The sequence below is a fragment of the Heloderma suspectum genome, chromosome 8 (genome assembly GCF_057233095.1).
Source record: "Heloderma suspectum isolate Gila_16-S chromosome 8, 16-S_ref, whole genome shotgun sequence".
NCBI lineage: Eukaryota > Metazoa > Chordata > Lepidosauria > Squamata > Helodermatidae > Heloderma > Heloderma suspectum.
The window spans coordinates 30,773,390-30,799,522 of NC_139465.1; the positions used below are offsets into that span (position 1 = coordinate 30,773,390).

The window sequence follows — 26,133 nt, forward strand, 5'->3', positions numbered from 1 at the left end:
TCCAATCCTACTATTCTATGATTCTATGGTTCTGAGTGTTACATTTGCATTTGGTAGCTGTTCACTGGAACTCCCAACATGAGGTCCAAAGAGGTGTCCATGTGAGTGAAGAAGGCCATCATTAGGCTGAGGAAACAAAATAAACCCATCATAGAGATAGCAGAAACATTGGGAGTGGCCAACTGAACAGTTTGGAACATCCTGAAGAAGAAGGAATTAACTGGCAAGCTCAGCAACAGCAAAAGGCCTGGAAGACCACAGAAGACAACTAAAGTGGATGACCGCAGAATGCTGCTCATGGTGAAGAGGAACCCTTTCAAAACATCCAGCCAGGTCAAGAATGCTCTTGCAGAGGTAGGCATGTCATTGTCAACATCTACAGTCAAGAGATGGCTTTATGAATGTAAATACAGAGGCTTCACAACAAGGTGCAAACCACTGGTAATGCTCAAGAACAGACAGACCAGATTAGCCTTTGCCAGCAAACACCTAAAAAAGCCTGCCCAGTTCTGGAATAAGATTCTTTGGACTGATGAAACCAAGATTAACTTGTACCAGAATGATGGGAAGAGCAAAGTATGGAGAAGGAAAGGAACAGCTCATAATCCAAAGCATACCACATCATCTGTCCAACATGGTGGAGGCAGTGTTATGGCATGGGCATGTATGGCTGCCAATGCAATCGGGTCACTGGTGTTTATTGATGACCTGACTGCTGATCAAAGCAGCAGGATGAATTCTGAAGTGCACTGGGCTATACTTTCTGCTCAGATGCAGCCGAATGCTGCCAAACTGATAGGATGCTTCTTCATACTGCAGATGGATAATGACCCAAAACATACAGCAAAAGCTACCCAAGAGTTTCTCCAGGCAGAGAAGTGGGATGTTCTTCAATGGCCAAGTCAGTCACCTGATCTCCACTCAATAGAGCATGCTTTTCACTTACTGAAGACAAGACTGAAGGCAGAAAGACCCACAAAGAAGCAGCAGCTGAAGCCAGCTGCAGTGAAGGCCTGGCAAAGCGTCTCGAGGGAGGAAACTCAGCATTTGGTCATGTCCATGGGTTCCAAATTTCAGGCAGTCATTGACTGCAAAGAATTTTTATCCAGGTATTAAAGGCGATCCTTCAGTTTGAAATGATGTTGGTTTGTTCCATTACTTATGAGCCACCCACGATGGGGATGTGTACATGCCACTGGCTGTACTTCCTGAATGGTCAGTGCCCCAGTTTGTCAAACCCCTTGAATTACAGCTGAAAGTCCTGACTTCGCTCCCATCTGGGTTTGTTTCCTTTCAACTTCAATGTGGTGGTGTACAGAGGCCAACTGCCAAAACAGTTATCCTTGTTCCAATATTTCTGGCCCTGACTGTAAGCCACCTTGGGTTCCTTGGAAGAGGAAAAAAGGTGGGATATAAATGCAATAAAATAATAATAATATTAATAATAATAATAATAATAATGACGATGCAAGTGAATGTGGGAAATGTGGTGAACCGAATTTCAAGATGGTGTTTGGTGAATCTGGGAAATTACAAAAATTGCTTGTTTACCCAACCCTAGTTTGTAATGTTTGAATAAAGTCTACTTGCATAAAAGCCAATGTTTCTATGCCCATTTTCAGTCAATATCCAAAATAAAATCTCAGAATTGACCACATAGTTTGGCTTTACATGCATAACAGTTTCAAATTTCAAAAATAGGTACTAGCGTGGACTTCCAGAGAGGACAGAGAAAAGGCAGGCTTGGTGGGTGGGCAGTGATGGCAGGCCCCACCACACCTATTGGACAAATCTGGGAATAGGCATTGTCTGATCCAGCCCCCAACAGATATACTGGGAGAGTAAATCATGTACTTAACACTCCTTTTTAATTGCACTTAAGGTGGTTGGGCTAGGGTGTTGCCATGCAATTATAGTTCCTATTTTAAAACAAATGACTATTGTTTAAATGCATGTAGTTATTTACAGGCACTTGATATTTTGAGTGTTCCAACCCCCTCCCCTATATTCAGAGAGAGAGAGAGAGAGAGAGAGAGAGAGAGAGAGAGACCAAACATGTGTTTATTGTAACTAGACATTTAGTACCTCCACGTATTTATAAAGCACAACCAACACCTTGGATTTATTAGCCGAATGCTGATTTTCAGTAATTAGTGGTGTATAGAGGTATCCATATTGTAAGAAGAATATGTGTGTGGGTGAGGGAGGGGGAGAGGGACGGAGAGAAAGGGCAACTTTATATAACCCTGTTTAGATATAGAATAATGTAAGCTGGCTGGAAATCCACAATGCAGTGCTGGAAATCAAAAGCCTGTTCCTCGGAGATGAGTAAATCCTCAATACATGGAAAGTACTTGATAAGTGATTAATAAGTGATTAACAATCATTCCAGTGAGACTTACATAATGCCTAGTGAACAGGGGTTTGCATAATATTCAGGGAGCACAATTATTTTGAAAATAAAGCTTCTCATCCTGTTTTAGTAGTTTGTTATTGCAAAACATTGTTTCAAGAATAGCCCGCTGGAAATGAGCACTACTTAAGTCTTTCCTTACTATTATTCAATTAAACAGCTGTCAAGCTGAAGGATCCTTTACTGGTGCTGTCAACTAAGCCAAAAGCAGTGTGATCAAATTTTCTAAATGTACTCAAATCCTCCTTCTAAAAAGCTTTAAAAAAAAAGTGGAAAGAAAAAAAACAAACTAGCCAAAACAAATTGTATTTGTTACTACTTCACTCTGTCGTTTATATAATCACTTAGGGGGCATTTTGTACATTTGTTCATTTTTGAGTGATAATAGATCAAAATACATTTTCATGATAGAAGCAGGGCTTTAAAAATAGTTGGTTGTATAAGAGGTGAATGTTGGAGGAAGCAATCCTATGGCCACTAAACACTGTCTAGAGGGCCATAGGGTTTTTTGGTTTCCCGGGAACTGAGCTCAGAGCCCTAGCTCCGAGCTTGGTTCCCTGTTGCCTGCCCCTACCCCACCCCATCATAGCCAGCGTGGTTCTCTCAATACTGCCTACTCTCCATGCTCAGAAGCAGAGTGCAGAGAGAGTGAAAAGTGGGTGGTCTCAGGGGCAGGGAGGGGTGGAGACTGCAGAAGCCATTTATGAGGCTTCCTATGAGCCCATGGCCTCCCCCTGCCCCCATCCCTGGCTAGACCCACAAAATCGCACATCTACCTGAAAATGCAGGGCGGCCAACGCATGAAAGCGAGGATTGCGGCCATCGCCTCTGAGCTCTGGCTGCCCTGTACTGGATAGGTGTCAACCCCAGAGTTTGGAGGCTGACTTCTATCTCCATAGGATTGCACCCTTATTATACCTTTGATTACATTCTGTTTTGTAGGGATGGGTAAAATTTTTGTTTCTGACAAGAATTTACTAAAATTCACAAATTATTTCATATTCTGGATGGGAAAAAACCCTGAGATTAAAACAAGTCAAATGTGGGAGAAAGCAAAACTGACAGATTCTAGGGATGTATGAATCCCACTCACCAATCCATTCCAGGGCATCAGCGGTGGGGGGGAGGTGCTCCGCCCCCCCTGGAATCCTCCCCGGCTGGCTCTGCTCCACGGCAACTCTGCGGAGCCGCCGGCCAGGGCCAGCCGCAGCCAGAATTCCGGCCATGGCTGGGCTGCTGTGGCTGAAAATGGCGGCCGCTACACCGGCCACCATTTGCGTGGCTGTCAAGCCATGATGGGCTACAGAAGTATTTATGTAGCCTATTGCGGCAAAAGGCAGCCACGCAAATGGCAGCCGCTACACCAGGGGCTCATGTAGCCTGCCTGGCTCATGTGGGCAAGTGGCAGTGGCAGCAGCAGCAGGATCATCCACTGAGCATGGACTCCAATGAGTTTGTCCATTCCTAGATCAAGGTCATGATAAATCATGGAGCTAACCCTCTCTAGTGGGTTAGCTCCAGAGTCCCCCCTTCACCCCAGTACTGAACTCACATATGACATTTGTGCATGCACACACCCAAAGCCAAAGCTATTGTATGTGTAACACATGCATACACATGCATGCACACGTGCACACACAACCTATTTTAGTGAAAATCATCTTCCATTCTTTCCTGGAAGCAAAAGATCTAATCCATGCTGGAGAACTCAATTACAAACACTAACAGCCCCTTTTACAGTGTGCGCACACGCACACGCATGCACACACACACACACACGTGCAAAAGAGACACAGACTATTTCACTGCCTCAGACACAACAGACAGGACACTCACACACCCAGAGTCATGACTGTCCCAGAACATTTTGCTGCATGCAGACCAGCAATTACCTCCCATGTGGATGACCTCGAGATAGTCACTGCTTCTCAGCCTAACCTACTTCAGAGGGTTGTTGTGAGATTAAAAATGGGGAAGGATTTAGCTCCCGCGGAAAGGAAAAACATAAATGTAATAAAATTCAGTAAATAGATTTTCTAGAAAAACATAATTGTCTGCCACTATGTTCATAATAAGCCTCCTTAGCATATAAAATGGCCAACCGTGAACTGCATTATGCCATACTGTGTGCACACACATAGGGCGTCATCACACAGAGGTTTTATCCTGCTATTGAGATGGCTCTGTCACGGAAGTTTGTGGGCTTTTTAGATGACACCATTACCCTCCAGGCTGCCTCCCACAATTTCCCCCAGCCTATTCCGTGTTTTCCCCAAACACAAAACATGTGGTATTTTGTGAAATTATCCAATAGCAGAAGAAACCGCTGTGTCTGCCTGCTCTGGGCATTTGTTTTCAGTTGTTGGGACATTTAGGATGGGCTGAGGGGCATGCAGGAGCAGATTTGACAGGTGTGAGGGCAAGAATCGCCCACCAATTGCAACTCCTGCCTCTGCTCAAGTCTTGTTGAGGAAGGACTTTGCTTGATCACATTTCACAGTTGGAGGGAAAAGAGGGTAAAATGCCTCCCTGCAACGAAGGGAGACACATCTGATCCCCCACCCCACCAAGCTCAGAAGGAATGTCCTCTGTTTCAGAGCACCCCCATTAAGTTCAATGGGCTTACTCCCAAGTACATGTACCGAGGGTTGCAAACTTACAGGGTGATCTTATGTCTACTCAGAAGTAAGTCCCATTGAGCTCAACAGGGTTTGCTCCCATGTAAATGTGCTAAGGGTTGCAAACTTAATGGCACAATCTTACATTTTATGTCTACTCAGAAGTAAGTCAGAAGTCAGAGGTTTCCTGGGGGCTGTGAGAAAAGAGTACAGTAGAAGTTAAACTACAAAAACAAGACCCCCCCCGCTCCTTTGCCAGGGAGGGAAGGAGGCACTCCCTCAGTTCAAACCACATGTCTGCTGTGTAAAGGAGCCCTTCCTAATCCTGCAGAGAAACTGAAAGTAGGAAGCTCTGGAAAGTGTATGGATTTTTGTGGGTGTTTTGCTCAATGTAGAAACATGCATATACACGCATGTGCACTAGACAGGAGATTAGGGATGTCAGAGAATTCTGCCACAGATTCCAGTGAGCCCCCAGAATCCGTGGCGGAACGGCCTCCCGTCCCCCCACAAAACTTACCTGGGGCGGATGCGGCGGCTCCAGCGGCAGCTCCGGCGGCGGCTCTGGCGGCAGCTCCGGCAGCAGCAGCGGCAGCTGGTCTCCCCACCAGCTGCAGCCAGGCTGCTGCGGCCGCCATTTGCGTCCTTGCAGCCGTGATAGGCTACGTAAGTATTTACGTAGCCTATCACGGTAAAGGCAGCCACGCAAATGGCGGCCACTACACCATTTGTGTGGCTGCCTTTACCATGATAGGCTATGTAAATACTTACGTAGCTTATCACGGCTGCTTGCAAGGACACAAATGGCGGCCGCTACGATGGCCGCCAGTTGTGGCCACAGCAGCCCAGCTGCGGCCGGAACTCCACCGCGGATGCCCCTGCGCAGAGCCAGGTAAGGGATTCGTACATCCCTACAGGAGATGCATCCAGTACCCCTTCAAGGAAGGAGCCTGAAAACTGGCACCAACTCTTACAGTAAACATTTGAAAGTTCAGGAACAGCCTTTTGCGTATGCTTACCTACATGCCTCTACCTTCTGCATGAGCATGAACTCAAAGGCACTTTATTAACAGTACAACCCTGTGCATGTCTACTTTAGGAAGTACCATTGTGTTCAATGGGGTTTACTCCGAAATAAAAGTATACAACACAACCAGAGACGTGTCTGCTTAGAAAAGAGTTCCACTGTGTTCAATAAGACTTAACTGAACTCTCAGCTAAGTGTGCACAGAATCGCAGCCAAAATATTTTCCCCTCTCCCCTTTTCCTTCCTCCAGGTTACTGCAAAGCACAGAAAGAATTCAATGACTATTGAGACATTGGCTGAGATACTCAAACTCAATGCACTTACTTACTGGGGAGCTGATGTGTTGCTGTTCTTCTATAATGGTGGGAGGAGGATGTTAAGGGAGGGGAAACTGACTGCTGTTCTAGGCAGAGGAACGCTTTTGCCATGAAGCCCGCAAAAATCTCACAAAGAGTGACTGAGTTACTAGCATTTCAAATTCCCACATGTAGGGATGTTAGAGAATTCTATCACGGATCCCAGGGGGGCTGAATTCCAGTGAATTCAGCCACCCGGAATATGTGGTGGAATGGAGCCCCCCGCCCCACCACCCTGCAAAAGCCCCACGAAACGGAGCCTACCTGGCTCCGGCTTCGGCGGTGGCGGCTCCAGCCACTGCTGGGCTGCTGCGGCCGCAAATGGCGGCCGTCGTAGCAGCCGCCATTTGCGTCCCTATGCCGGCCCGTGTTAGGCTACGTATATATTTACGTAGCCTATCACGGCTAAAGCAGGGGAACACAAATGGCATAGGGGACGCCATTTGCATCCCTGCTTTAGCTGTGATAGGCTACGTAAATATTTACGTAGCCTATCACGGGCTTGCATAGGGACGCAAATGGCGTCCCCTACGCAGGACGCCATTTGCATCCACAGCAGCCCAGCAGTGGCTGGAGGCCCCTCTGCGGGTTGGCCCAGCCAGCGGCTCTGCGGCCTGGCAGCGGAGCAGAGCTAGCCATGCAGGATTCTGGGGGGGGAGGAATGGATTACCTCCCCCCGCATCGAGGATTCCAGGGGGAGGAACGGATTGCCTCCCCCCACCTGCGGAACCCAGCGGAGCCAGGTAAATGGGGTTTCGTACACCTGTACCCACATGGACATGCACACAGACACTTGGAAAGGGAGACAAGGGCTTTCTGTCTGTCAGTAAGGGGAGGAGACAGTGGAGTAGCTGGAGAATACTTTTAAGTTGGAGCAGCTGAGCTGTCCTTAGAGGGAAGGAAAAAGGAAAGGTTCCTCCTGTGCAAGCACCGGGTCATTACTGACCCCTAGAGGGACGCCTGCTTACACTGGCATTTTCATGGCAGACTGTAGCGGGGTGGTTTGCCATTGCCTTCCCCCGTCGTGACTACCTTACCCCCAGCAAGCTGGGTACTCATTTTACCAACCTCGGAAGGATGGAGGGCTGAGTTGACCTGAGCCGGCTACCCAAGACCCGGCTTCCGCTGGGATCGAACTCAGGTCATGGGGAGTGTTTTGGTTGCAATACTGCCGCCTACCACTCTGCACCACACAAGGCTCTCCTTAGAGGGAACAGACAGTAAAAACAGCCCAATTTCCACATGTCTACTCAGAGAAGTCCTTGAGCTAATTGCAGTTTACTCCCAGGTAAGAAAATATAGCCTGTGCACTCTTTTACCTGGTGTTAAGGCCCATTAACCCAGTAGGACTTACATCTGAGTTGGTATGTAGATGATTGCACTGTTACTAAACTTTATGCAAACATTCTCCTAGTTCTTAACTTCACACCCCTCCCAACCATATCCCCCCCCCAAAAAAAAACCTCCAAAGCACCAGCAGGCTAGACAACAATACTGCAGCGGTACACTACTACACCCCCTCCCAGCAACAACAATGGACCACTTTGCAGGGCTGACATAACCCATACTCAGCCATTGGTTCCCCCCCCCCTTCACCTACACCATCACCACTACACACACACACACACACACACACACACACACAATATGTGTATAATGGCAAACTTTATTTGCATTTGCAAGGGGGTTATTTATAAATTTATAAATTTATAAATGTGGTAATAAAAAGCATTATTATTATTATAAACATTATTATATACATTATATAACATTATATAATAATTAACCCAAAATGAACCTACCCGTCTGCTACGTTCAGCATCTAAGATCCTCCTCCGAGTGCCTCCTCCAAGGGAAGCTCGGAAGGGGGCAATGAGGGAGAGGGCCTTTTCAGTGGTGCCCCCACCATCTGTGGAATGATGAGCTCCCTGATGAGGTCGACCTGGCACCAACAGTATTATCTTTTCAGTGCCAGGTTAAGATTTATGTCTTTTCTCAGGTATTTGGCAGCACATGATGAGTTTTAATCAGTCCTGGATGTGTCTTTAGTTATGGCTGACAGTTCAAAGTTGTTTTTAGTTATATGTTGCTTGTGTATATTGTCTGGGTGCTTTTATGTAAATGGCTTTTACACTTTTTATACTGTATTTAATGTTTTAACTTCTGTAAACTCTCCAGAGAGCTTCGGCTATGGGCAGTATAGAAATGTGATTAATAATAATTTATTTTGCATAAAGACCTGAGCTAGAAAGAATATAACATCCTGTCATTCCTGCTACCTATTGATTTGGGCTGGATACGCCACTGCACATCCAGCTACTGCTGAATCATGGCTACACAAATTCTGGATTTCTCAATGGTTTTCTATGGGCAGCTATCATTATTCCAAAAGCATAGACCAAAATAAACTGGGTTCAAAATGACCCAGGAACTCCCTTCTGCAGGCAAGTAGTCACTCTATCCTTATCTCTAATTGTGGAATATGACTTCACTCTTGCACTGAGAGGTGGTCACAAGATTATTTCTAAAAAAAAATGGTTGGATAGAAATCTGGACACTTCGTTTTGTATCTCGGGTTTTATTAGAGCTAGAGACTTGCTTTTTTCTTATTTGAAAGCTGAGAATCTGGGCTAGTTAGTGCCCCCCCCCCCAAGATGTTAGGCTGGGGGGCTGTAGTTCCTTCAGCCCAGTGGATAATCCAGCCTGGTCTCCTTCTGTGTTCAAGCTTTAATATAGATCAATAAATCTTGGATTAGAGCACAAATGGTGGGTGTGGGTGGGGAGAATGTGTGGCAAAGCCCATGCAAACGTAAACTGCTGTGTGCTGTTTCTTTTATCATTGAATTGCTTATTTTGCCATTTCAGCTACACACAGACTTGGATCCTGGAAGCAGCAACATCAAGTACATCCTGTCAGGCGATGGAGCTGGGACTATCTTTGTGATCAATGACAAGACTGGGGATATTCATGCAATGAAAAGACTTGACCGGGAAGAAAAAGCCGAGTACACGCTAACGGCCCAAGCGGTCGATAGGGATACAAACAAACCACTGGAGCCCCCTTCGGAATTCATTATTAAGGTTCAAGACATCAATGATAACCCACCAGAGTTTGTTGATGGTCCATATCATGCAACTGTTCCAGAAATGTCCATCGTGGGTAAGTGTGTATAGCTCCAAAGTATTCTGCAAGGCTGTGGTTTAAATATAGATCGATGCACTCAGAGCAACTTGCTGATGAACAAAATACACTATATTTCATTCCCACCTCATATTTGCATATCCATGGTTGATGAAGGCTTTCCACTGGAAACTAGAGCTGTGTGCAAATGGCATCTTGAAATTATCCACCTTACTTGTGGGCAGAGGAATTGGGGGGGGGGAATTCCACCGAATTTCTCCAGGAGGAGGAGAAATTCTCAACAGTTTCTCCCAGGCAGGGCTCCCCATTGGCAGGGCTTGTAGCACAACGTCTTTATTTTTTTTGATAAGGGGTTTGGGGTTTTTCATGCTTCAACGTCAGTATCAAGTATATTCTCAGGCTGGCCCCCAGTTTTCATCTACTGCAATGCAGGTGGGGGCAGTATTGTGTCTAGCCCCAGGGAGGAGGTGTAGTTAGTGCTAGGGATGTACGAAAGGGACTTACCTTGTCCCGCAGCTTTTTTCACGGTGGGGGGGAGGTGCTTCGCTTCTCCCCCCGAAGTTCATGCGAGGGGGGGAGGCTTCCCGCCTCGCCCGGCTGAAATTCAGGCCGGGCGGGAGGCGCCCCATCCCTCGCTGGCGAAAGTCAGGTCGGGTAGAAGTGCCCCGTCTACCCGGCCGAGAAAAAACACACAAAAACACCCCCGTGATAGGCTATGTAAGGATTAACGTAGCCTATCACTGCTAGATTTGCAAAGTCAGCCATGATAGGCTACGTTAATCGTCACGTAGCCTATCACGGGGGTGGTTTTTTTTTTTTAACTTTCCTTGTAATGGCGGCGGCGGCAGCCGGTCAAAAGACCGGCTGCTGCCCCCGCCCCTGACAAAGACCCGACGAACCGCCACCGGGACCCACCGCCGGGAGGGACATTCGTGAAAGGTAAGTCCTATCCCGGGGGGGGCAGGGGGGCCGGAGAATTTCACCACCGATTTCGGGGGGCCGAATGCGTTGGCACTCAGCCCCCCGAAGTTTTGGGGAGAAATTCTCCCCCATCCCTAGTTAGTGCTCTGCCAAAATCTGTCCTCCAGTTTCCCTGAAGTTTTCTTCCCCTATGAAAAATGCTTCCATTGTTCTGCCTCATTCAGGATGTTTAATAATTTATTTTTTGTGGGGGTTTTGAGCTTACCTAAGCACAGCTAGCCTCCCAGGCTGCCTGCACATCCTGATTTTATTTTTAAGCCCTATGGGAGGAATTACCTCATGATGACTTAAACTGGACTTTAATTGAAGTGTAGGAAGCTGAGGAGACTACAGGCTGCCAGATAGATATAGGGGTGTATGAAACCCCGCTTACCTGGCTCCGCCGGGTTCCGCAGGTGGGGGGAGGTGATCCATTCCTCCCCCCAAAATCCTCAACGGGGGAGGAGGCGATCCGTTCCTCCCCCCTGGAATCCTGCCCGGCTGGCTCCGCTCCACAGCCAGGCCGCGGAGCCGCCGGCTGGGCCAACCCACAGGGCAGCCTCCAGCCACTGCCGGGCTGCTGAGGATGCAAATGGCATCCTGTGTAGGGGACGCCATTTGCATCCCTATGCCAGCCCGTGATAGGCTATGTAAATATTTACATAGCCTATCATGGCAAAAAAAAAAAAAGGGAACGCAAATGGTGGCGGCGATGGTGGCCGCCATTTGCGTTCCCTTTTTTAGCTGTGATAGGCTACGTAAATATTTATGTAGCCTATCATGGTGAAAAAGGGAACTCAAATGGCGGCCGCCATAGCCGCCGCCATTTGCGTTCCCTTTTTTTGCCATGATTGGCTATGTAAATATTTACGTAGCCTATCACAGCCTCCGCAGGGATGCAAATGGTGTCCCTGCATTAGCCGTGATAGGCTATGTAAGTATTTACATAGCCTATCATGTCCATTAGAAAGACATGAATGGTGGCTGCAGACGTGGCTGCCATTCGAGGAGCACCGGAACGGCTGACAAAGGTAGGCTCCATTCCGGGCCCGTTTTGCGGGGTGAGGGGCTTTGTTCCGCCACGGATTTCAGGGGGCCAAATGCACTGGCATTCGGCCTCACCAAGATCCGTGGCGGAATTCTCCGCCATGCCTAGATGAAAGATAGCACAGTGAAAGACAGAATACTTGGGCTCACTCCTCAGCCACCTCCTAAGTAAGGTAAGTCCAAGAAACCCAAACCCAGCCCATGAGAATTTGTCCAAAATTTCTTCACCATTGAATATCTTTTTGAAAGCAATTTCTCTTCAATCAAATTGAATGAGAATAGTCAAAACATGTGGGAGAGATTTTTGGCACAGCACTACTAGAAACAATACTTTTAACCATTCTGAACGTTGAATAGTTGTACTGGAATGTCTCACCTGAACAACACATGAGTTATATTTAGAGCTTTACGCATATGGCCTCTCAAAATTCTCCACCCTATTTGTGGGCAGAAATTGGGGGTAGAATTTCACTGATTTTTCTCCAAGGGGAGGAGAAATTCTCAAACAGTTTCTCACACAGGTAAGATTCACCATTGGCAAGCGTTGTAGGTTGTAGCACAACTTTCTCTCTTTTTTCCTAAGGTTTTTCTTTCTTGGATTTTCTTTGTTGTTTTTTGCACTCCCACTGCAAGTTGCAACAGCATCAACTGTGTTGGCAGCCTGCCCCCCATTTGCATCCTCCACAATACCCCATTCGTACCAACATTTCAGGGCATGGGGTGGGGGAAGGGAATGCAGCCACCACAAAAAAAATAATGGTGAAGAAAATCTGGAGAAAATTCTGCAGCATGGCCTTTTATTTCTAGTGGGTAAGAAAAGAAAAATCTCAGGAGTTTTCTGAGAAAGATGTCTGCTGAGAAATGTTGACTCAACTCTTGCTGTTATTCTTCACAGTTCAGCTCCTTCTCCAAGGTCTTCCAAATGTTAAATATCTGAGGGGTGATCATGGATGCATCTTGCCTCTAATGCAGTTGCTGATAATACCACTCTTTCCCTGAAAACCCTGTAGTGGTGGCGGGGGGGGGGGATTGTTGTGTCCAGCTCCATGGGAAAGGTGGAGATAGGGCCATGCCAAAATCTGACCTCCATGTTCCTGAAAGTTTTCTTCCCCCATGAAAGAGGCTTCCATTTTTCTCCCTCGTTCTCAGTGCATTTATAATTTACTTTGAATTTATTTTGGTGGTGTTTTTGATCTTACCTAATCACTGTGAGATGGCTGAGGGAAGTGTGTGTGTGTGTGTGTGTTTCTATTACACATCTCTCCATTGCTCTGCAGTCTCCCAGGTTGCCTGCACTTCCTGACAGGGATGCACGAATTGTGTACCTTCTGTGCTGCTTGACTTCCACAGTTTGCATTCAGTGCTCCGTTCTGCTGTTCACAAGTCTCCAGAATTATCCTCTTTTTTTCTGCTCTGAAAAATTGTGTAGATAAATCTGTACCAACAAATGTAATTCCTGTGCCCAGCCTTCTCCATGAGTCTGCATAACTTCCATAAGAATTGCTATTTTTCATAAATATTTACATCGTATTTTTTCCCCCTGCCTTGATGTGCACTAATTACTTTAAGCTAAAACACTTCCTCTTCCTTGTAGGGGCTTCCCAAAAGAAGGCTGTCTTAGGTGTGCCTGAGGGATAAACTCTTTGTTTAAGGCAACACTGTTTTAAAGAAAGAAAAAGGTCCTGGAGCCCTGCACGATGTATTATTCTCCCTGCTAAGCTCCAGGACTGGCGTGGTCATTTTAAACAGTTTTGTCTTTCTTTAAAACAGCGTTGCTTTAAACAAATAGTTTATTGCTCAAGCACACCTAAGACAGCCTTCTTTTGGGAAGCCCCCAGGAAGAGGAAGTGTTTTGGCTGAAAGTAAACTCCCCAATGGAGAAGGAGGATTTCAATTTAAAAACAACACCTACAAACAAGGCAGTAAGCACAAATCATTTTATATATATATATATATATATATGTATTTATTATCATAATATTACTATACTGCGTTTTTATTTACAAAAATTTCACAAGTCTTTGCGGATAACGAAAAAAAGCTGCATGGCTGCTAGCTCTGCAGGACCTCGTGGTGCCGTTCCGCAGAGGATTTCGTGGCACGGACTGAATGGAATTCGATCCCATTTCAGTCGGCGGCAGAATTCTCTTGACATCCCTGCTTCCTGATCTGAAAAAAGCCCTATGAGAGGAATTACCTCCTTTTGTCTTCCCCTGGGTGGGAAGTGTAAGAAGTAATGGAGGAAGGATACAGTCTTAGGGATGCACGAAAGTCACTTACCTGTCCTCGAAGCTTTTCGCGGTGGGGGGGAGGCGCTTTGCTGCTCCCCCTGTGAAGTTCAGGCCGGGGGGGGAGGCTTCCCACCTCGCCCGGCCAAAATTCAGGCCGGGGGGGAGGCTTCCCGCCTTGCCCGGCTGAAATTCAGGCCGGGGAGGAGGCACCTTGCCTCGCCCGGCCGCGAACTAGAACGTTTTTTAAAAAAAGAACGCCCCTGTGATAGGCTACGTGACGATTAACGTAGCCTATCATGGCTAGATCTGCAAAGTCAGCTGTGATAGGCTACGTAAATCGTCACGTAGCCTATCACGGGTGACTTTAAAAAAAAAGTGCGTACGCAAATGGCAGCCCCCATAGGGAGTCGCCATTTGCGTTCCTTATTTGGTCCCTGTAGTCTACGTAAACCTTTACGTAGACTATGGCGAAAATAAGGGCAATGAAAATAGCGTTGCCCTTATTTTCGCCGTAGTCTGCGTAAAGATTTACGTAGACTACAGCGACCAAATAAGGAACGGGAATGGCGGCTCCCTATGGGGGCCGCCATTATCCGTACGCGCTTTTTTTTTTTTTTGAAGTCACCCGTGATAGGCTATGTGACAATTTACGTAGCCTAACACGGCTGACTTTGCAAATCTAGCGATGATAGGCTACGTTAATCGTCACGTAGCCTATCACGAGGGCATTTTTTTTCTTCTTTTATTGGAATGGTGGCGGCGGCAGCTGGTCGAAAGCCCAGCTGCCGCTCCCGCCCCGGACGAACACCCGCCGAACCGCCGGCTGGACCCGCCGCCGGGAGGGACATTCGGCAAAGGTATGTCCCGTCCCGGGGGGGGGGTGCGGGGTGCGGGGGGGTGCAGAGAATTTCTCCCCGAAACTTGTTTGGGGGGCCGAACACATTGGCGCTTGGCCTCCCGAAGTTTCGGGGAGAAATTCTCCGCCAACCCTATACAGGCTGCCAGAGAGATAATGGTACAATGAAAGACAAGACACTTGTGCACAAAACTCAGCCACCTCATAAGTAAGCTAAGCACAATAAACCTGAATCTAACGCATGGGAATGTATCCAGAATTTCTTCTCCTTTGAATTTATTTTTGGAAGCAATTTCTTTTCTATCAAATTGAATGAGAATGGTTAAAGATTATGTAGGAGAAATTTTCAGCCCAGCACTAGTTATGTTTGTATTCCAGTCACGGTGTTGCGCTTAGGGTAGTGTAGCTGAAGAAGATTTATCAAGGTTTGATCCAACACACCACTATAATTCTATTGATATTATGTTGATGTTTAATTCTTCATTTGTGTGCATTCCTCTACACAGATGCTCCACTTAGGATATGTACTCATTTATTCCTCCCACCGCACTATAATTAGCTAGCAATACTAAAAGGAAAGATGTTATGCCTGGGATGGTAAGGTCTTTGAGTGGATTTAATCAGTTAACTGCTTGAACTGAGAAGATGCCAAGCAGAATTGCTAAATGAGGAGAGAGGAATAAGGGGTGTTCTGTAGCTCAGGGAGGGGTCATTCTCAGTGACCGGGCACAAGCTTGGCATATACAAAGTTCTCAGTTCAGTCCTTAGCATCTCCTGCGAAACAGATATCAAGTCTTTTCTTAGGGGGAGGGCTTCAGCGAGGGGGCTTGACCAAACCCCAGAGCCTTCTTACGGAAAGGGCTGGCAGGCCACATCCAGCCTATGGTCTGGCAGACCCCCACTGCCGCTTTAGAGAGAGCCATAGCTAATCTTCTCTCCATAATGACTGCATCTGTATATTACAGAAAGCCAGTGTGGTGTCATTAGGAATATTTGAGGATTTTGTTCAGTCTTCATTTCAAAAGCAAGCTTTCTTCCATTTTCTCTCAGGTGTACAGAGTTGCATAGAGGTAGACAATGTTTTGGTCCCTGGGCACATTTGGCAATTTGATAAGCTGTCCTGGGCACTGCCACAAAATGGCTGCCATGAGAGCCTTGGCAAAGGACAGTAACCTGCTGAAAGGACTGAGTGCAAGGTAGAGCTGGTGTCTGAGCCCCAACACAATAAACAACTCCTTTGAACACAATTTCTTCAACATAAACCTATTTTACAGCAATCCCAGCTGTGTCAATTAAGAAAAAGTACCTTCTTTTCTTTTCTTTTCTTTTCTTTTCTTTTTGGATGTTGTGGGGTTAGGTGCCAAGAAGAGTGTCTGGGTGGGTGTACATTTGTGAGCACAGGCACCACGTTTCTCCTTATGATCTTGTTTCATTCAACTCAGTTTGCATTACATGACATTACATCAGCATCGATTAATTATAATTTATAATATTTTATTTATTCATTCATTACTTTTCTTCTGAAATTCCATGTTTTGTGTGTCTTCAGCAGACAAGTTAAATCCAACAAGCTTCTTTCCCCATTATTTATTTGGATTGTGTGTGTGTATAATTCCCAGTCCATTTTGATTTCACACTTTTGTTCCTGGTTTCATTCAGTGCATTTTACATTACATCAGCATTTACTAATTATAATTTATAATATTAATTATTCATTAGCTTTTCTCCAAAAATTCCTTCTATTTTATGTGTCCAGTTCTGCTCAGAAATATAAATGTTACTGACACTTACCCAGAGAGAGAGAGAGAGAGAGAGACAGAGAGAGAGAGAGAGAGAGAGAGAGAGAGAGGCACCTTTATGTTTTTTATTTGTTTTTAAGGATATAATCTGGACAGAATTGAGGTAGAGTTTCCCCTTCTGAGGGGATAAGATCTGCTACATTTCAAAATGATAGGTGCAGAAGGCTTTGTGCAAGGGCAGCCTTGACATTTTGAGGTCTGCAAAAATGGACACACTTATTCTCCTATGTTCTTTGTATACAATTCTACTGAAAATGACATACAGCCTAGAGGCGCCCCTAACTAGGAAACCTGCAAAGTTTTAGAAGGGTAGGTGCAATGGTTCATGTGGAAGGGGAGTCCACAATTTAAGGAGGGGGTGATTTCCCATTTCCCTACCCTCATTGATTGTGTGTGTGTGTGGAGTTGTTATGAAAATGGCACATGCCATAGAGGTGTCCTGAGGCATTAAACTTGTAAATTTCTGGAAGGATAGGTGCAGCAGCTAGGAAGTTATGATGCTTAAAATAACAATTTTAAGGTTCCTTTTTTTCATACTTAAGCCTGGTGGAATTGGAAGAGTGGCCATCTCATGGTCCCATTCTTCTCCACCCCCAAAGCACAGTGACTGGAGATCTCCTGGTAAACCCTACCCTATGATTAGGTGGATCTGTCAGTCACTCAGGCTCCCTCTCCTGTCCTGCCCTCTCTCCCCCAGCATCAGTGTTTATATACACATATAATGTGTAAAGAGATCCTGAAGTAACAGTAGAGTGTTTTTGTTTTGAGGTTTTGTTTTGTTTTGTTTTGTTCAGAACTGGCCAACAATGTGACTTTTAGTAATATAAAGCTGTCAAGGCGAGATGCTCATAAATGTTTACTTGGAAAAATGCCCGGACGCTTTATTGCCATCGCTGCATCCTGTCAGGGTTCTGAAAACAATAGACTGCCCTATTGCAGTTTTAAAACAGTACTACAGCCATACACATTAGCGTAAGAGGGCAGAACTGTCATTTTTCTGACAGTTGGTACAACCAGTTGTACAAAGCCATCTTCCATTCTAACCGGACTGGGCCCAGGAGCGCTTGTGGAGTTAAGATTGGGCTGGCTTGTCAATTATAGCATTTTCTGAGGTTTGACGTCTTAGCTCCTTTAAATCACTTCTGCTGAAATTGGCATAGGAGTTTTCCACCACTGTGTCAGCTTCTATGACCCAAATGTGGGTTTAATGTGTTAATTATACAGTGAGGCACACTCAGTGAAGGCTTTTGGTTTGGTTTAGATATTTATATTTTTGCCAACGTTTTGGTAACGGGCTGCAAACACTCATGCACACCAAGACCTTTGGCAGTGTGAAGAGAAACAAACTCCAAAAAAGTGAAACACTGCCTTGAAATGTTGATAATGCCCATGAGTCAAAGCAATGTGCTTTCATAATGCCCAGCTGGATCAGAACAAAAGTCTATCTTGCCCTTCCCCAGCTTGGTGGCCTTGACATGTGTTGGACTGCAACTCCCAGAAGTCCCAGACAGAATAGCCAATGGTCATGCTGTCTGGGAATTCTGAGGGATGCTATGCAAAACATCTTTTGAAAAGCCCACAAGCAGAACATGAAAACTATCTTGACAGAGGCTTGCCTGGTGCCTATGTTGTTGTGCTCTTTCAGTGCCTTGTTTTCCCAGGCATTTTAGCCTTTCAGTTTCTGTTGTTTCGAAACTATTACTGCATTTTAAATCTTTGCACTGCAGCTAGGGTTTTTTTAACTGGTTGTGACTTTTCATTTTATATTGTAGTTTTAGAATTTTATATAGTAGTTTATCATATTGTATCATATGGTTTTAATTGTTGTAGACTGCCCAAAGAGCTTTGGCCTTTGGGTGGTATGGAAATGTAATGAATAATAGCCCTCTCCCACTGTCTTCCTCAGCAACTGATAATTTCACTGGCATACTGCTGCTGAACATTGGAGGTTCCTCTTAACTATCATGGTTAATTTCCTCTAGTAGATAGCCATGAATTTGTCTAAGCTAGTGGCCATCAACACTATATGTGACAATAAATTCTATAAATGAATTCTTCATCTTAGTTTCACTGGATGACCCCATGTTCAAGTACTATGAGAAAGGGAGTTGTTTTGATCCCAGCCCGGATGTACATTTAATAGGGGAAACAAGATTTGGCTTCTGAGCAAGCTCAGGGGACGAATCCGCAGTAGAACCTCCATCTCCCCAGCCTCAGTCAACACAGAAATCTCATGCTAGGGATGTCAGAGAAATCTGTTTGCAGGGTGAAGTTCAATGGGTTTTCCTAGGCTCAGCTCTCCAGACTTTGTTTTGGTTCCTGCTATGGTGCCCAACTTGGTCTGCAGTGAGTCAGGCCTGTTGCGAATTCCCTGGGCATCTTTTCCCCCATTGTTTCTACAATTTGCACAAATTTCTGATGAGCTGTGCAAATTTTTGAGCAACTGTTCAGAAATTGCCACAAATTGAGGAATCTGCAATGCCTCTTTCGTAAGGAGAGAAAAAGCTTCCCAAAATTAGGGGCAGGATTCAGCACAGCACTAGTAGAGTTGGACACCAATTTAGATGGCTTTAAAAGGGGAGTGGGCAAATTCCTGGAGGAGAAGGCTATCAATGGCTACTAGTCCTGATAGCTATATGCTTCCTCCAGTATCAGAGGTAGTATGCCTATGTGTACCAGTTGCTGGGGAACATGGGTGGGAGGGTGCTGTTGCACTGATGTCCTACTTGTAGGTTTCCTGTGGGTAGCTGTTTGGCAACTGTGAAAACAGAATACTGGACTAGACGGACCCTTGGTCTGACATGGACCCATTTCTCTTCTTATGTTCTTAGTAACCTTTTTTCCACAGTGGCCAACCAGATGCCTCCAGGAAGCCCACAAGCAGGGGAGAAAGACAGTAGCCTTCCTATTGTTGTTTTCCAGCAGCAACTGGTAATAATTTACAGGCATGCTGTCTCTGCACCAGGGAGTAGCATATAGCCATCAGGACTAGTAGCCATTGTTTTGCTCCATCTCTGCAGCTGGGGTCATCAAAGAGGCCCTCCCACCCACCTCTATTGCAGGAGGAGGGGCTTAGACTGCAACTGTGTAAATAGAGTATGAATAGAACCTTGTTCTTCATAGTTCCCCTGCCCCCAGTGAAACATTTCTAAGACCTGCTGCTTCCAAGTTAATACACAAAAGAAGCTCGAAGTGATAGATTTTTTTCCACCTTATTCCCTCTGTAAGCCCCAAGATGGAGCAGCTGCTTTTTAGCAGCATGTGTATGTCCCATAGAATTACTTGGGCTATGAATGACTGTTACAGCAGGTCGGTATATACAGTCGGTTCTACCCCTTCCCCTTAACCTTCAGTGTAGTAGAAAATTCAAGGTAGGAGCTGAGTTTGTCACTGCTTTAGCTGTTTTCCTATTGCTGTCACTTCTGCTATTCTCCTTCGTGCTGCAAGTGACTTTTATCAACAGCAAGCAACTTCAATAATAATTAAAAAAAAAAAAAACTGAAAAACTGGGACTATCATCAGGAGCTATTATGTTGCAGCTATAGCTGAAATCAGGGGAAGTTTGCAAATACAAAATATAGACGTTAAAATGATGATTTTTACATGGAAACTCACATTTAGAGAATTTGACAGATAATTGGCTCACCCAACATTTGTTTCTGCTGTAGTCTGAGTGTTAGAGGCAAAACAAATGTTGGGTGCACAGTTCCCTAACAGAACATATCCACAATTCTCTATGTATGGGTATGGCACCATTATGGCTGGACCTTCAGGCAAACACCCAGGGCCCTGCAGCCGCTTTCTTCAGAGCACCCCCCTCCCCCCAAATCTCCAGTACTGCAGATGATGGGGAGCAGTGGAAAAGGAGAGGGGATAGAATGCATGCTGGTTGAGGTACACACAGACGATCCTCTCAAACAGCTTGAGAGGCGAGCAGTCAATCAATGAGGGAGGCAAGTGAATGTGAGCCATGTTGCAGGCTCTGGTGGGGTAGCTCCGTACAGATGCTTCTGTACAGGTGAGCTACTGCTCCTTTCCTCTCCTACATTACCTGCCCTGTAACTGTCCAGGAACACCCCCATGTTCCCAATCTCTTCTCCCCAAAGGAATTCCAACTCCTTCAGTGTTTGCTGCTTTTTCTATGTTTTCTTTGCTTTTCAGCTCTCTAATGACCTGATGATGCTACTAACAGTTCCCAGGATTAACGCATTTTGAGTGGTCACTTTAAAAAACCAAAACTTAACATTAGTTGCTTGTAGGAATGTGGAAATCAGCAAAACTCGAGCTGGTTAAGGTTCTCCGGGTCCCACCTTGAAGCTCAGCCTGACTCAATGTCTGTATCAATTGCGAGATTGCAGGAGCGTGGTCAAGGCAGGAAGAGAAGCTTCTATTTTCTTCTCCCCTAGAAGCAACAAGATGTGTTTTTCTACCTTTCCCACTGAAACATGAGCCCACAGCCCTCATGATTGCTTTGCTCATTGCTGTTTCTGTAAGTCAGACTTACTACAGTGATAGAGGAGGGGGAAAAGAGAGCCAGAGACAACACAGTCCTACATGTTTACTCAGATCTAAGCCCCACTGTGTGTGATTGATGTTGATTTTCAGACTACTACAGTACTAGTGCAAAGTGCCATTCTAACATGCTGTATACAGATTTTGTAGCCCTTCTAGGGAAATTGCCTATTTGTCTTTTATCTGCCCATATGGTTTTAGATGGCTATTAACCAAATGCAGATTGAACACCCTGCAGTTAATGGACGTTAGTGGCCAAAATAGGGTGGATAGACATTGTCCAGCTGGATGCCAAAAGGTAGAGGATTTGATTAATTTTCTTTTGGAATGCTCATTGTATCTAGACTGGAGGATTCAGTACCTTGATACCCTTACTCCTGGAGTGAGAGCTAATTCTTCTTTAAATAATAATTTAAAAAAGTGTTTATTGGCTGGGACAGATTATTTTGTGACACATTGCACTGTTAAATTTGTTAATTTGGCTCTAGGAAAGAGGACGTTTTTAATGTTGACTGATGAGGACACAGGACATTGAGCTATTTTAATTAATTTAATAATTTTTAGCAAAACAGTTGAGCAGACTCTGTTCACAGCCCCAAATGTGTGCAGTTCCAAATCTGTGAGCCTGTTCAAAAAAAAAAAGGGGGAAAAAAGCACATTTCTTGTGCTTTACTGAATGTGGAAAAACTGGACATTTGGGGTGTGCAGTTCTAAAAATGTTCATTTTCCCCAATAAAAAATGGACACTTTTCCCAAATGGGGGAAAACAAAAAAAAATATGTTTGCACTTGGGAACACAAATGACATGAACCCAGCTTCCAGGGGGAATTTGGAGTACCTCAGCAAGCTCGAACATCACATGTTGGCCCACCCCTATTACAGATGCTCATTTTATAGGTCATTTCATTCACACACACACACACACACACACACACACACACATATATATATATATATACACACACACACATATCAGGGTTGTCAAAGTGATTTTACTCTAATACAGTGGAAATGTATTGTATATTTATTATAATAATATCCTGCCTTTCCTCCAAAAATGGCACTCAAGTTTGTGAAAAAGAATAAAATACAAATTAAAAATAGAAGCCTAATGAAAACAGAACAAGAACAAATCAATGAAAAACACAATTATACACAACAAGAAATAAAATAAGCAGCACTCAGCCAGTTAAAAGCCCCTTCAGCAACAAAGGCCAGCTGGAATAAAAACATATTTGCCTGCTGGTGGAAGAACAACAAAGGAGTTACCCAGGCCTTCCAGAACCTGGAAGCAGGAAGGTCTAGTGGATGATGGTGGCTCTGATTTCAATGAGGCTGTATCCTTTCGGGGTTTCAGTTAGAACCAGCCAGAACTCTAAAGAGGCTGGTTCTGACTGAAACCCCGAATGGAATCACAGCCCCACTGAAATTGGAGCCCCCAGCCTCCAGTGAGAAGATTCTCTTTTGTGTCCGCATCAGATGACCTCTGATGGTGGTGAGACTGAGACAAGGGCCTCCCCCAAAGATCTTAAAACTCAGGCAGGCTCAGTAACTGTCCTCACTCATAATACCCCTAATATTGCACCTATTAAAGTTTCCCGGCCCCCAAACTGTGCATATTTAAATATGCACATTTTAACTACCTTTTTTATGCATAAAAACAGGTGGCAAAATGGTGGGTGCTCACTGGATGGGGTTGTGGTGAGTGTGGGCAACTCACTGAGCTCGGGAGGGCTCGAATGTCAGCCTAGGGGTGGGGGACCGGTGGCGGCGCTTCAGCAGATGCCCAGAGAACTCAAGCTGGTGTGTGTTTGCACATCCCTAGGCAAACCCAATATGCCTTAAAAAAAAAAAAAATCAACCTTGTGCATTCATACACAAACAGCTTGCTTTCATCTAGGTTTTCTTGCAGCCAAGGTTGGGATGCTGATGGAAATATTTGTGCCTTGAAGTTATGTTAGAGTTGTGCATGACTGAGAACCAAAGGAGAACCTGTGTATGTTGGTTGAGGAGCCTTTAAGCAACAAATATATCGTATGAGCTAGATAACTGCATAAAGTTATACATGAGATAGAGAGTGAGTGCATTAATCTCTCCAGCACTCCACAAATAAAATGCCAAAATCCCAGTGAAAAGATGCCTTTTATTTGTGGGTTGCTGGAGAGATTAATGCACTCACCCTCTATCTCATGTATAGCTTCTCCTCAGTTATCTAAAAATGAAATAGCTTGTACAACATCTTCATTGCTTCAGGGCTACACGGCATATAAAAGTTCCACTCTTGGTTCTAGGGCATGCAGAACAAAGCCATTACTCCAAGGAATAAGTGTTTGCAGAAGCATCCTGATCTTCACTATGAAGACCCAGATCAAATCATGTCCTCCCCCCCCTACAAATAAAAGTGACAAGGTTGATTCCCCACCCCACCCCTTAAATCAAACAGCTAAAGTGTACAGTAAGTGAGATATGATCCTTGTTCATAGTGGGTTGAATCCTGACTTAGGCCTGCTTAGAACTGACCCAGTGAAATCAGTGGGGCAAGTTAATCATGACTAACTTGTCCTGTTGATTTCAATTAATTGACACTAAGCATGGCTATGTCTGGATCCAACCCACTGTTAAGATCACTTGTGTGATAACAGTATGGGTGAGAGTGAAAACTGAATATTATCCACCTGGTCCCATCCAAGTCTTTTTTCTGTGAATTTCTAATCTTTAAACACTGCCCCTGTCCCCAGGTTATTATGGTATTATTCTTGTATTTATAAAATACCATCTGTGGGAAATCAATGATTTCTATGGGATGACCTAAATTAAAGTGCTTGCACTCAGGGTAATGGGCGAGATTAGGTAACACCTGATCCTAATAGTGGAGTTGTCAGGAATGAGTCCAAGCCCATTGAGATGACAGCTCTGATTCTAAATCAGAGCTGGAACAGCTACATCAGAGCTCAGGGGAGGGACCTTCCCTAGAGCCCCAAGATGCTGGGAGAGATTCTTCTGCAGCAGGCCTTGACAAACAGATGGCCCAGGCTGAATCTCTGCCCCCTCCCTCCACCACGAGAACTCAAGTTTTCGAGGAGGAGGAGGAGGAGGGGCATGACATCAGAGACACTGGGGTGTGTCACAAAGCAGGAAAAGTTAGGAGCAGGGCTTAGACGCTCTGCCAGGATAGCCACTCTTAGAAGCCAACATGGGGGGGGGGAACCTAAAGGAGGGGCATCACTGCAAAGCAAGTTTGACTGTGAGGCAAACTGTTGGCAACGTCACTATCCTCTGGTTCATTTTCCATTATTAGAGATTGCAGATCAGTTGTTTAGGGCCTGAGGCTGTCTGAGAGCTTCCTTGAATCTGCATTTTGTAGAAAGGCTTTGTTGTTGTTCAGTCGTTCAGTCATGTCCGACTCTTCGTGACCCCATGGACCATAGCACGCCAGGCCTTCCTGTCCTGCGCTCTCTCCCGGAGCGTGCTCAAGTTCATATTCATTGCATCGGTGATGCTATCTAGCCATCTCATCATAGAATCACAGAATCATAGAATCATAGAATAGTAGGGTTGGAAGGGGCCTACAAGGCCATCGAGTCCAACCCCCTGCTCAATGCAGGAATCCAAGTCAGAGCATCCCTGACAAATGGCTGTCCAGCCTCATCTTGAAGGCCTCCAGTGTGGGAGAGCCCACCACCTCCCCAGGTAATCGGTTCCATTGTCGTATTGCTCTTACAGTCAGGAAGTTTTTCCTGATGTTCAGCCGGAATCTGGCTTCCTGTAACTTGAGCCCATTATTCCGTGTCCTGCAGCCTGGGATGATCAAGAAGAGATCCTGGCCTTCTTCTCTGTGACAACCTTTCAAATACTTGAAGAGTGCTATCATATGTCCCCTCAGTCTTCTCTTCTCAAGGCTAAACATGCCCAGTTCTTTCAGTCTCTCTTCATAGGGCTTTGTTTCCAGTCCCCTGATCATCTTTGTTGCCCTCCTCTGAACCCTCTCCAGTTTGTCTGCATCCTTCTTCAAGTGTGGTGCCCAGAACTGGACACAGTACTCCAGATGAGGCCTAACCAGTGCTGAGTAGAGGGGAACTAGTACTTCCCGGGATTTGGAAGCGATGCTTCTATGAATACAGCCCAAAATAGCATTTGCCTTTTTTGCAGCCACATCACATTGTTGGCTCATATTCAGCTTGTGATGGACAACAATTCCAAGATCCTTCTTGCTTGTAGTGTGGTTGAGCCATGTATCCCCCATCTTGTAACTGTGCATTTGGTTTCTTTTTCCTAGGTGCAGAACTTGGCATTTGTCCCTATTAAATGTCATTCTGTTGTTTTCTGCCCAGCACTCCAGTCTATCCAGATCACTTTGAATTTTATTTCTGTCTTCCAAAGTATTAGCTATCCTTCCCAATTTTGTGTCATCTGCAAATTTGATCAGCATTCCCTGCACCTCCTCCTCCAAGTCATTAATAATAATGTTGAAGAGCACTGGGCCCAGGACTGAGCCCTGCGGTACCCCACTCATTACCTCTCCCCAGTTTGAGAAGGTCCCATTGATAAGCACTCTTTGAGTCCGATTCTGTAGCCAACTGTGGATCCACCGGATCGTTGTTTCATCTAGCCCAGTTTGAGCTAGTTTGCTCATCAGGAGATCATGGGGCACTTTGTCGAAAGCTTTGCTGAAGTCGAGGTATATGATGTCTTCAGCATTCCCACAGTCTACAAGGGAGGTTACTTGATCAAAAAATGAGATCAGATTTGTCTGGCAGGACTTGTTTTTGACAAATCCATGTTGGCTTCGAGTAATCACGGCATTGTTGTCAAGGTGCTTCCAGATGGATTGCTTTATGATCTGCTCCAGAATTTTCCCAGGGATTGATGTCAGACTGACTGGTCTGTAGTTCCCAGGTTCCTCCTTTTTACCCTTTTTGAAGATAGGGACAACGTTAGCCCTCCTCCAGTCATCTGGCACTTCCCCCGTCCTCCATGATTTCTCAAAGAGAATAGACAGCGGTTCTGAGAGTTCTTCTGCCAGTTCCTTTATGACTCTAGGATGCAGTTCATCTGGCCCTGGAGATTTGAACTCATTCAAAGTAATGAGGTGTTCCTTGACCATATGCCTGTCGATCTCAAGCTGCAATCCTGCCCCTTCAGCCTGTACTTCGCCTTTGCCAGGGGGGTCAT

General features: G+C 45.4%; 1 protein-coding gene across 1 annotated transcript in view; it reads left to right on the forward strand.

Annotated features, from left to right (window-relative positions):
* The window catches only part of CDH8 (cadherin 8), a 455,531-nt gene that overhangs the window by 129,719 nt on the left and 299,679 nt on the right, over positions 1 to 26,133 (forward strand). The window contains exon 2 of the mRNA XM_084813265.1: positions 9,280 to 9,574. Within this exon, the coding sequence (XP_084669391.1) occupies positions 9,280 to 9,574 (295 nt within the window). The remainder of the gene's footprint in view (positions 1 to 9,279; positions 9,575 to 26,133) is intronic.